Genomic DNA, 13,050 nt, shown 5'->3' with positions numbered 1-13,050 from the left:
AAAATTTTAAGAAGAGAGAATTTAAGACAGAGTCCACTTTAACCATTTTGTGGCTGTGGGTTTGAGGACCCACCCCTCCTGTTGAAATCCTGGCTGGACTCACCACAATGCTGAAGCAAATGCAGCATAGAGTCATAACCTGACTGAAGTCACCATATGGAGACCCATGCTGGCGATGACAAAAACAGCCACCAAAGCTGCTGAAAGGATGCTCAGGCCAGTGGTGCCGTGAGACCCAGACCAATCATGCCACCGCAAGGGTGATACAGAAGCCCGACGAAAATCTAAGCCATTGGAACCCCAGGCCCAGTCACGAGGAACAGCTGGATCCAAACCACATCCACTGCAGCAGCCTCCTAGAACCTCCTTCCTTAACAGAAGCCGCCAAAAGAAGGCGAGTTAAACTTCCTGGTGGGGGGGAAAGAAAATTACAAAGTGGGGGAAAAAAATGGAGAATAGATTAGGCCAGGAGCCTGAATACTTCCTACTCCCATATCCTACACAGTGTTTCCATAATCCTGACTGTCATACCTGTTTTTATTTATTTGTGTAACTAGTTTATCCATTTCATGTTGAATGCTCCATGTGTCCAGGTGCAAAACCTTAAAACTTGTCTTTTTAACATTATTTGATCCATTCCCTTCATTTTCATTGTGTCTCATTTGATCCTGGCTTTTGATTTCTTTGCCAACCACATTTCTTATATCTTTTTGTTCTTGTTCTTGATTTCCCTTTTTTTGACTCCTTGCAGTAGTTCCCATTTCCCTGCCAGTTTAGCTTGAACTCTCCCCAACCACTTTAGCAAATACTCACCCAGGGCATAAGTCCTGATCCCACCCATGTGTAACCTGTCCAGCTTGTACTTGTCTTACCTCCCCCACAACTGTTCTCTGTAGACAAAATGACATTAACAAGAGCACGTAATTTTAAAGTGAAAGACACGAAAATGTTGTTCACCCAGAGAATGGTGGGGATTTGGAATATACTGCCTGAAAGGTAAATGAGATGTGAAACCTCAACTGTTTCAAAAGTAGTTGGATGAGCACTTGAAATGTAATAACATTCAAGGCTGTGGGCCAAGTGCAGGAAGTTGGGACTAGTGTGGTAGAAGTATATTTTTGGCAGTACAAACTGCCAAAGGGTCTCTTCCAGACTGTAGGCTTCTGTGGTATGATTTCAATGTGGCAAAGACTCACCAAAATTGAAGCAAACTTCTTGTTTTGAGAGAGCCCATAGTCAGAGAGAGTTGTTCTCTCTTTAGTGACTTTATTAATTACATTGCCAAAAAGTATGGCAAAACATCGCACGAAATGAAAAGCTTTGAAATGTCGACTCTCCTGCTCCTTGGATGCTGCCTGACCTTGCCAGACTTTTTGACTCTGATCTCCAGCATTTACAGTCCTCACTTTCTCCTTATTAATTACATGGCCAATCCATCTCCATTTAAGTGAATCAACATTGTAGGCGTGTTAGGTAAAAACAATGACTGCAGATGCTGGAAACCAGATTCTGGATTAGTGGTGCTGGAAAAGCACAGCAGTTCAGGCAGCATCCGAGGAGCAGTAAAATCGACATTTCGGGCAAAAGCCCTTCATCAGAAATACATGCAGAGGGCCTGAAGGGTGGAGAGATAAATGAGAGGGGGGTGGGGGTGGGGAGAAAGTAGCATTGAGTACAATGGGTGAGTGGGGGAGTGGATGAAGGTGGTAGGTCAGGGAGGAGGACCTCCTTCTTTAGAATCTGCAACTTCCCTTCCCATGTGGTTAAAGATGCCCTCCAATGCATCTCGTCCACATCCCGCACCTCAGACCCCACCCCTCCAACCGTAACAAGGACAGAACACCCCTGGTGCTCACCTTCCACCCTACCAACCTTCACATAAACCAAATCATCCGACGACATTTCCGTCACCTCCAAATGGACCCCACCACCAGGGATATATTTCCCTTCCCACTCCTTTCCGCCTCCCGTAAAGACCGTTCCTTCCGTGACTACCTGGTCAGGTCCACGCTCCACGCCCCCCCCCCCCCCACAACCCACCCTTCCATCCTGGCACCTTCCCCTGTCACTGCAGGAATTACAAAACCTGCGCCCTTACCTCCTCCCTCATCTCCATCCAAGGCCCTAAAGAAGCCTTCCACATCCATCAAAGTTTTACCTGCACATCCACCAATATTATTTATTGTATCTGTTGCTCTCGATGCAGTCTCCTCTACACTGGGGAGACTGGACGCCTCCTAGCAGAGCGCTTTAGGGAACATCTCCGGGACAACCGCACCAATCAACCACACCACCCTGTGGCCCAACATTTCAACTCCTCCTCCCACTCTGCCGAGAATGTGGTGGTCCTGGGCCTCCTTCACTGCCGCTCCCTCGCCACCCGACGCCTGGAGGAAGAACGCCTCATCTTCTGCCTCGGTACACTTCAATCCCAGGGCATCAATGTGGACTTCAACTGTTTCCTCATTTTCCCTTCCCCCACCTCACCCCAGTCCCAAACTTCCAGCTCAGCACTGTCCCCATGACTTGTCCTACCTGCCTATCTTCTTTTCCACCTATCCACTCCACCCTCCTCCCTGACCTATCACCTTCATCACCTCCCCCACTCACCTACTCTATGCTATTTTCTCCCCACCCCCACCCTCCTTTCATTTATCTCTTCACCCTTCAGGCACTTCTGTAGAATTGCTGTGGACAGCTCTGCCTAACAGCAAAGGCATACTGGAGTTTTTTGCCATCCCTGCCCAATTTATGTGGTGGAATTATTAGTTTGAAACCTTAGAGAACACACATTTGTTAATATTTGGGAGTGGGAAGGATGCCAAAGGTGCGGGACTGGCAAGACAATATCGATGAACTCGAAAATCGTGGTTGGAGGATAAATCTCCAAATTGTCGGACTCCCTGAAGGTGAGGAAGGTGAGCAGCCAGTCAACTTCTTTGAAAGCTGGCTGTGGAAGTTTTTGGGTCTTCACATCGAGTCCAGCTGGCTGCAAATTGAAAGGGCTTATTGGGTTACAGTGCACAGGTCAGGGCCAGTGCAGAGCCCACACTTCCATTCATATAAGGACAAGCAAAAGGTGATAAAAGCTACTAGATTACTTGGAAATGATCCGCAGGCACTACTGTACAAAGGGTCAAAAATCATGTTTTTCCAGGATTTCTCGGCAGCTTTAATTCGAAAGAGGAATTCCTTCGATGAAGTTAAAAAGACGCTGAGGAACCTGGGCATCCAGTGCTCCATGAGGTACCCCGCAGTGCTCCATTTCAGGACTCAGTTTATACGCTTGATTCAGCGAAAAAAGCTAAAAATATTGTAGACACTTTAAAATAGACGGACTGGCCTGAAGAATACGGTTAATGTTTGTTCTCTTTTCCTTCTTTCCCCATGTTTTCCCTTTTTTTATTCCTTTCTTTCTCCTTAACAATTTCTTTTTTGGAAAGGGGGAAAAAATCTTGAATAAGTTGTTCCTTTTTTTTAATAACTGGATTTTCTGATGGGAATTTTTGTGGATGTTCTTTGTTGTCTCCCCTTTTTAGTTTGTTCCGTTTCTCTTTTAGTCATAAGTAGGGGTGACATGAAGCCAGGGATGGGTGGATTGTTCATCCTGACTTTGTCTTTTTTCTATTGATATAAGGATCGTCTCCTTGTTTTTTTTTTCTGGCCTAAGGCTGGGGCGCAGTCCAGGTTTGAAGGAGCTGTGAAGGAGGGGATGGGTAGGGTGAGTGCCCCCTATGGGCAGAGGGAAGAGCCTTCCATTCAAGGTTTTTTAGTTGGTTTTCTTTGTAGTAATAGTTGTTTATAATTATGATAGAGTAGTTTTTGTATATATAATTCTTCTACTCTGAGTCTTTATTTACTTGTGCTCGGCGCTTTGTAAGCAAGGTTCTCCCTCCCAAGGGTTCAAGGGTCTCTGAAAGGGGATACAGCTAAGTGTCTTGGTAAATTATGCACCTGGAACATCAAGGGAAGTCATTTACCTGTTAAAAGGAAAAAAAGTGCTTTCTATCCTTAAGAGGGAAAGGGTTGATATCACTTTGTTGCAGGAAATCCATCTTGATGATGGGGAACACCTGAAATTACAACAGGGGGGTTATGACTGAGTATTCTTTCATCCTTTACTACTAAAAGTAGGGAAGTGGCAGTACTTATCCAGAAAAATCTTCCTTTCACATTATTAGAGCAGGTGCAAAATGAGCAGGGACGGTATGTATACTGAAAGCCCTGATACATGGGGAGGAATATATCTACTGTCTTCCGGCACATCCCCTCAAATTTTTGATTAGTGTCTTCTCTAAGCTGTGTGCTTTTTGAACATAGCACATTTTTTAAGGGGGGGAGCGGATTTTAATTGTCTTTTGGATCCAACAGTGGACAGGTTGCCTTGTGGGCCCCCAACTATTTCTTAACAGGCCAAGCAGGTGGCTGACTTATGCGAGGAGTTAGGGTTGGTGGATATTTGGAAATGTCTCCACCCTACCAGCAGGGACTTCATCATTTTTTCAAACCCACATAAATGTCACGCAAGGATTAATCTTTTTCTGGCTCCTTTGGCCCTTCTGGATTCGATTATGGGTTGTAAAATTGGGAATATAGCTATCTTTGATCACGCGGCAGTATATTTGGAGGTTAAGGCCAAGAATGAGGGGCTAGATTTGCAACACTAATGTTTTCTCCTTAATGTTTCCAAATTTTTGGAATACATTTTGAAGGAGTTTCATGAACTCCTGACTATCAACTCAGGCATGGCTAGTAATCCCTCTGTGCTATGGGAGACCGCTACAGGCCTTTGCTACAGGATTAGCTATTTCCTGTTCGGCTAGCTGGAGACAACAGAAGGAGAAACAGTAGTGTCTACTTGATATGTGGTAGAAAGCCGCCGAGGCAGCACATTTTGCGCGGCCTCTGGTGACTAAGCTACAGTGGATCACGGCCCTCCGGGCTGCCTTGAATTCAATACTGACACAAACCGCAAAGAAAGAATTTGCTTTTGCAAGACAAAGGCTGTTCGAATATGTGGATAGGCCAGGGAAGTATGCTCCCCAATCCATTACTACAATCAGAGACAGCGTTGGGGTCCTTACATACAATGCTAAGAAGATTAATGAGGCTTTTCAGATCTTTTACTCTGAATTGTATTGGTCTGAAGTTTGCGAGGACAGGAGGGCTAAAATGAAGAACCTGGATCTCCCAGGGCTAACCTTGGAACAGGCCTCTCTCCTTAATGCCCCGTTGACAATTCAGGAAATACAGGAGGCAGCTAAGCAACTTCATAGTGTGAAAGCGCCTGGCCCTGATGCTCTCCCGGGTGAGTTTTATAAGGAGTTTATAGGGATTCTGTCAGGGTCGATGTTGGAGATGCTCAATCACTCCAATATGCATGAATGTCTACCACCATCTTTGAGAGAAGCTAATATTTCCTCAATTCTTAAGAAGGGGAAGTTTCTTGAGACCAATCTCTCTATTAAATTCAGATTTCAAGATCCTGATGCTGAGATTAGAAAAGGTGTTCCCCATATTGTTAAAGAGGACCAGACAGGCTTTATGAGGGGCCGTAGGTCCTCTCGTTATATTAAAAGGTTGCTGAATATGGCCCAAGTTTGTCACCAACGATTAATTCAGGGGTTGGTAATTTCCTTAGATGCAGAGAAAGCATTTGACCGGGTGGAATGGCCGTATCTTTTTTATGTCTTAGAACAGTTTGGGTTGGGTGGGGTCTTTGCTAGGTGGGTGGAGATTTTATATCGCCACACTCTGACCACAGTCATCACCAATAGGGTGAAGTCTGGGAATTTTAGGATTGGTAGATGTAGTCGGCAAGGCTGCCCCCTCTCACCATTGTTGTTTATGTTGGTGATAGAGCCGCTAGCAGAGGCTATTCGTCAGAACGTCCACATAATCATTCTGGAAGTGGGAGCGAGGGCACTCAAGATTACATTGTATGTCCTTCTATTTGATACAATGTAGCAATTCATTTGGGGCTATTTCAGGATATAAGATTAACTTCGCAAAATCGGAGGCTATGCCTTTGGGGAACCTTAAGGATGTGCCAGAAGTGGAATGTGGCCCTAAGTTCCCTTTTAAGTGGTCACGGGCAGGGTTCCAATACCTAGGCATTTTTATTACCCCCAAGTTTAATCTGATATTTTGGACTAACTTTGCTCACTTGCTCGACAATATTAGGCAAGATCTCCAGAGATGGGAGGCTGTTCCAATTTTATGGCTGGGCCAAATATCTCTCACTAAGATGAATGTTCTTCCTTGCTTGCTTTATCCCATGCATATGCTCCCTATAATGTTTCCCAAGCCAATGGTGCGGAAGCTTATGGATGATTTGGTTCCTTTGTCTGGCATTGTGGGCGGTCCCTCATCAAACTTACTAAATTGCAATTGCCTCAAGGAGGGGGAGGAGTTGATTTCCCAGACATCAGGAGGTATCAGTTGAGTTACCTGCTGTCCTTTGTCTGCAATTGGGTAGGTAACGATCCGGGTTCAATATGGCTGGATATCGAGGCCTCCCAGGCAAAGTGCCCTCTTATTAACCTGTTGTTCATGGATAAAATGAGGATAAGATAAGATATGGACCACTGCCAGAACCCCATTGTAATTAGTACAGTCAAGGCATGGAGGGTGATGCGGCAGAGTGAGGGTTGCTTAACCAAGACTTCGTCACTTACGCCTTTAGTTGGCATGCCAGGGTTCTGACCAGGGATGATGGGTTCAAACTATGGGCAGCGAGAGGAATTTCTAGTTTGGGAGACTTGTTTGAGGGGGAGGTTATGATGTCTTTCGAGCAAGTGAGCTGCAAATATGGGTTGCCCAACAGAGATTTTTTCCGTTTTTTTCAGGTTAGGGATTTCATCCAGAAGAAAATTACGCTTCTCACTAAGCCCAATAAAGAGAGGTTGCTGCTACATTCCACAAGCACCCTTTTGGTTAGTGCCCTCTATCACCTACTGGGTGGCAAGGCCTGGCAGGATATTAACCGGTTATGTGAGGTCTGGGAGCAACAGCTAGCATTGAGATCTCCTCTGAAACATGGGAGAACGTATGGGAGAATGCTCGACAGATCTCAATCTGTAATAGGACATGCACTATGCATTTAAAAGTTCTGTACAGAGTTAATCTGGCACCAGACCATCTGGTGAAATTTAAAAAAGGGGCATCTTCAGTGTGCCCCAAATGTAAAATAAGTGTAGGTACTCTTATCCATTGCTACGTTTGCTAATAAATATATTTACAAAAAAAAATCAAAAAAATGAAAGAAATTTCCATATCTCAGATGAAACTCAATAGAGGGCACTGCGTAAGTTAACAACTCCATTTCCAGTCAGATTCAAACTCCTCTCACTCATTTGTGGGCCTCTGTCTCATTTCTATATTATTCAACATTTAGAACTGAAAACTATCACATCCTTAATTTTTAACACACTCTTGGAGAAATTCAGTCTAATTACCTATTACTAACTTGCCTGTGAAGTGAACAGTATTGTTCATATCCCAGATCTGATCTTGTATTTTCATGTCAAGGTATGCAAATAGGTATAGAACTTGAATAATGTTGGAAACAAAATGACACATTTGGCCAAAGCTTTTCAGCTTGTGCTCATCGGGATATTTTGTGAAAATACCCAGTGTGAGGGGGACCACATTTACCATATGAGAAGAACATCCGAATTGATTGGGAGAGGTGTTGCCATAGAAAAAGTGATGGATTCTCAGGGGAATGTAGCACGAACAGCCAAGTTTCTGGTATTAAGACTGGCTCTAATGTAATGAGGGATATGTCGGGTTCCAAGAGATTGATTGTGTTAGGGGACTCACTAGTCCGAGGTACAGACAGATGTTTCTGTGGCCAGCAGAGAAAAATCAAAGTGGTGTGTTGCTTCCCTGGGCCAGGATCAAGGATGTCTCAGAGAGGGTGCTCAAGGGGGAGAGGGGCCAGCAGGAGGTCATTGTACACATTGGAACCAATGACATAGGAAGGGAAAAGGTTGAGATTCTGAAAGGAGATTACAGAGAGTTAGGCAGGAATTTAAAAAGGGAGTCCTCGAGAATAGTAGTATCTGGATTACTCTCGATGCTACGAGCTAGTGAGGGCAGAAATAGAAGGATAGAACAGATGAATGCATGGCTGAGGAGCTGGTATGGGGGAGAAGGATTCACATATTTGGATCATTGGAATCTCTTTTGGGGTAGAAGTGACCTGTACAAGAAGAACGGATTGCAGCTCAATTGGAAGGGGACTAATATAGTGGCAGAGAGATGTGCTCAAGCTGCTCAGGAGGATTTAAACTAATAAGTTGGAGGATTGGGATCCAGGGATATAGTGAGGAAAGAGATCAATCTGAGACTGGTACAGTTGAGAACAGAAGCGAATCAAACAGTCAGGACAGGCAGGGACAAAGCAGGGAACAAGGTAGGACTCATGAGCTAATCTGTATTTATTTCAATGCAAGGGGCCTAACAGGGAAGGCAGATGAACTCAGGGCATGGATAGGAACATGGGACTGGGATATCATAGCAGTTACAGAAACATGGCTCAGGGATGGGCAGGACTGGCAGCTTAATGTTCCAGGATACAAATGTTTCAGGAAGGATAGAAAGGGAGGCAAGACAGGAGGGGGAGTGGCGTTTTTGATAAGGGATGGCATTACAGCTGTACTGAGGGAGGATATTCTCAGAAATACATCCAGGGAAGTTATTTGGGTGGAACTGAGAAATAAGAAAGGGATGATCACCATATTGGGATTGTATTATAGACCCCCTAATAGTCAGAGGGAAATTGAGAAACAAATTTGTAAGGAGAACTCAGTTATCTGTAAGAATAATAGGATGGTTATGATTGGGGATTGTAACTTTCCAAACATAGACTGGGACTGCCATAGTGTTAAGGGTTTAAATGGAGAATAATTTAAGTGTGTAGAAGAAAAATTTCCCTAGTTATGAATGAACCACTAGGGAAGGTGCAAAACTTGACCTACTCTTAGGAAATAAGGCAGTGCAGGTGACTGAGGTGTCAGTGGGAGGGCACTTTGGGGCTAGCGACCATAATTCTATTAATTTTAAAATAGTGATCGAAAAGGATAGACCAGATCTAAAAGTTGAAGTTCTAAATTGGTGGAAGGCCAATTTTGATGGTATTAGGCAAGAACTTTCAAAAGCTGATTGGGGGCAGATGTTCACAGGTAAAGGGACGGCTGGAAAATGGGAAGCCTTCAGAAATGAGATAACGAGAGTCCAGAGAAAGTAAATTCCTGTTTGGGTGAAAGGGAAGGCAAGTAGATATGGGGAATGCTGGATGACTAAAGAAATTGAGGATTTGGTTAAGAAAAAGAAGGCAGCATATGTCAGGTATAGACAGGATAGATTGAATTAATCCTTAGAAGATTATAAAGGAAGTAGGAGTATACTTAAGAGGGAAATCAGGAGGGCAAAAAAAGGGACATGAAATAGCTTTGGCAAATAGAGTTAAGGAGAATCCAAAGGGTTTTTACAAATACATTAAGGTCAAAAGGATAACTAGGGAGAGAATAGGGCCCCTCAAAGATCAGATTTTGTGTGGAGCCGCAGAAAATGGGGGAGATACTAATTGAGTGTTTTACCTGGTTTTACTTGTTTTATTCAGTTAAAACAGTTGCAGTGTGTGTATATGGTCTTTCTATTTGTGAATAAGATATTATTGTAGTGGTGGTCTGAAAACCATCTCCGCTTTACTTTGAGATATGTAACTCCATCTGAATAAGCAGATGAACTTCTCTTTGACGTCTCGTCTGAAAGATAAAATTAAATGAAAAAATGTAAGGATCGAGTCTCCAGTTTAACATAGTTGAAATTCACTATATAGTAACTCTTTATCATTTGAGTTACTTCTGAAACTATCTGCCAATTACAGCCATCAATGCAATCTGACAACGGCTTTTGAATCAACATTTCCCACTGTGTTCAGTTCGTAATCTAAATTTATGAAGAAGAAACAGCAATGTACTGTCATGATAATGCCTTGTGATTTCTCATGATCAAATAGTAAAGCATATTCACAGAGAACTTGAAACAGGCACTTTGTTTGTCTTTTTGTTAAAAGAGATGTGTCCATGTGAAATAAGGTAGGTAGAAATCCCCCATTTCTATGCATTCCACTGCACCAAATATTCTGCATTTTGCTCTAAGGATTTCTGTATCTATCGAATTGTAATGTTGCCTCTTTGCAGAAGTCTACACAAAGTTGTTTTCATATACTGCAATTAAGCCTGTTGCAGAAGACAATTTGGCAAGTTATGAAATCCTGAGCATATGTAGAATTGCTACACAGACCAATTGTTGCATTATAGTTTTCTGTAAATTCTACAACTGGTAGTGAAAATGCTAGGAACTAAACAATGATGCACCTCTTACTACAAATTGTGACTTTTCCCAATATTTTATTATAGTTTTGTAACTCGTTTCTTAGTGACTGCATATGAAACTGATTTGATTTGAATTCTTTTTCCAGTGGAAAATGCCCTGTATGCAACACATTACTGGAATCAATTCAGCTGAGTGTGGAAGAATATCACTTATTAAGAGAGTGTGTGATGAATGAAATTATTCAAGGGACAGATACATTTAAAAAGACAACTCCTCAGGTAAGCAGTGTCATTTGCTTCATACAATCATAGAATGCCACAGTGTGGTACAGGCCATTTGGCCCAACAACTCCACACTAACTCTTCAAAGAATAATCCACCCCAAACCATTCCCCTACCCTATTATTCTACATTTACCCCTGACCAATGCACCTAAACTACACATCCCTGAACACTGGGCAATTTAGCATGGCCAATTCACTTAACCTGTACATCTTTTGGGAGGAAACCCAGGAAACACAGGGAGAATGTGCAAACTCCACACAGACAGTCGCCCAAGGCTGGAATCGAAACTGGGTCTTTGGTGCTGTGAGGCAGCATGCTAACCACTGAGCCACCTGGTTTCAAGGTTGTGTTTGCAAGCTATAAGCATTTACAGATGCTGTCTGTTCAGTTAAAGAATTATTTGGCTCGGCTTAAGTTTTAATTATTGTAAGATTGATTTTGTGCTTTGGCAGAGCTGCAAATAACTTCAGATATTTGCTTCACTCTCAATCACCAAAAGATGCGCAGAGAGGTTTGACACGTACATTTCTGGGTGCTTTATTAGTGCTCCCTAAAAGTTTGGTTGGAGTAAGTAGCATGTTCAGCATAGTTTTCACCATCCCATAACTTGCATCACAAATATTAAGAGTTTCAAAATAATAATTTACACTATTTTTGCCTGCTTTGAATAAAGTTTACTTCCCAAATGTATTACAAAGCCAGTATAGTTTGAATGGAATTACTATTTAAGTGTGTCATAGAGGTAGGACTTAAGTAATATCTTCAAGGAGTTTTCATAGAGTCTTAGTAAAATAACTCCAGAGGTTATGGCTTAGATGGCTGAAGTGGAGCACTAAAATTGTGGATTCACAGGAGTCCACAATAGGAAGAGTGCAGACGGTTTGGAGGAGTTACAGAAATAGGGAGAATCAGGACAATGGATGAATTGAAAACAAGGATGATTATTATAAAATCAATATTGGTAGTCCAATAAATCAGTATGTATGGGTGATGGGTTGGATAAGACTTGGTCTAAGTTAAGATATGGGTAGCAGATTTATAACAGCGGAATGGGAAGCTGGCCAGAGAGAAACAAGTGGATAGCCAGAGACTTCTACCCCTGACGGAAATGTCTATCATGAGGGGGCAGAATTTTAAGGTTTTGGGGAGATATCAGAGGTAGGTTCTTTACTCAGAGTGGTGGGTGAGTGAAAGTGGGTGTAGAATCAGATACATTAGGGACATGTAAGCCATTCTTGGATAGGTACATGGAAGTTAGTAAAATGAAAGGTATGTAGGTTAGTCTGATCTTAGAGTAGGATAGAAGAATGGTACAACATAAAGGGTCGAAGGGCCTGTACTGTGCTGATCATCAAATCTAGAGATAGCGTAGGCAAGCCTACATTTCAGAAATATGTGGACTGGAATATAGTTGGAAACAGGTGATGAAAATAGGCAGTCTTGGTAAAGGAATAGAAATGCGAATTCAGTCAGTTACAATATGTTCAGTTATAACAAGAATCATTCCCACCTCTGACCTAGTATTAACAAAGCTCCCCTGCAAGTGACATTATCATTTGTCCACATATCCGATACAGCTGCAACCTATGTACTGGTACCCCTAGTTTGTAAAATTTTTAAATTGGCAGTCAAATCTATTTTTTAAGAGCATTATTATGTCACCAATCTTAGAAGCTGCCAAACTAACTCCGAGCAAAGTCTGTTTGCCTCTGTTGAGCAAATGCTATCTTTTCCTGTTTTGTACCTGCAATAATTTATCAGCAAAAGGATGGGCCAATGGGCTGAGAAGTGGCAGATGGAGTTTAATTCAGATAAATGCGAGGTGCTGCATTTTGGGAAAGCAAATCTTAGCAGGACTTATATACTTAATGGTAAGGTCCGAGGGAGTGTTGCTGAACAAAGAGACCTTGGAGTGTAGGTTCATCGCTCCTTGAAAGTGGAGTCACAGATAGATCAGATTGTGAAGAAGGCATTTGGTATGCTTTCCTTTATTGGTCAGAGTATTGAGTACAGGAATTGAGAGGTCATGTAGTGGCTGTACAGGACATTGGTTAGGCCACTGTTGGAATATTGTGTGCAATTCTGGTCTCCTTCCTATCAGAAAGATGTTGTGAATCTCGAAAGGGTTCAGAAATGATTTACAAGGATGTAGACAGGGTTGGAGGATTTGAGCTATAGGGAGAGGCTGTTTTCCCTGGAGCGTCGGAGGCTGAGGGGTGACCTTATAGAGGTTTACAAAATTATGAGGGGCATGCATAGGAGAAAATAGACAAAGTCTTTTCCCTGGGATGGGGGAGTCCAGAACTAGAGGGCATAGGTTTAGGGTAAGGGGGAAAAGATATAAAAGAGACCTAAGGGGCAACATTTTCACACAGAGGGTGGTACGTGTATGGAATGAGCTGCCAGAGGAAGTGGTGGA

The 13,050-nt window shown here is 42.8% G+C and overlaps 1 protein-coding gene across 1 annotated transcript in view; it reads left to right on the top strand.

Moving 5' to 3' along the window:
* prorp (protein only RNase P catalytic subunit) overlaps positions 1-13,050 on the top strand; it is a 74,587-nt gene that overhangs the window by 7,215 nt on the left and 54,322 nt on the right. Inside the window, exon 3 of the mRNA XM_060829089.1 lies at positions 10,493-10,625. Coding sequence (XP_060685072.1) covers positions 10,493-10,625 — 133 coding nt within the window. The remainder of the gene's footprint in view (positions 1-10,492; positions 10,626-13,050) is intronic.

This window comes from Hemiscyllium ocellatum, chromosome 8 (assembly GCF_020745735.1).
Source record: "Hemiscyllium ocellatum isolate sHemOce1 chromosome 8, sHemOce1.pat.X.cur, whole genome shotgun sequence".
Classification (NCBI taxonomy): Eukaryota; Metazoa; Chordata; class Chondrichthyes; order Orectolobiformes; family Hemiscylliidae; genus Hemiscyllium; species Hemiscyllium ocellatum.
The sequence above is the reverse complement of the archived record's forward strand: the minus strand, read 5'-3'. Positions and strand labels throughout refer to the sequence as shown.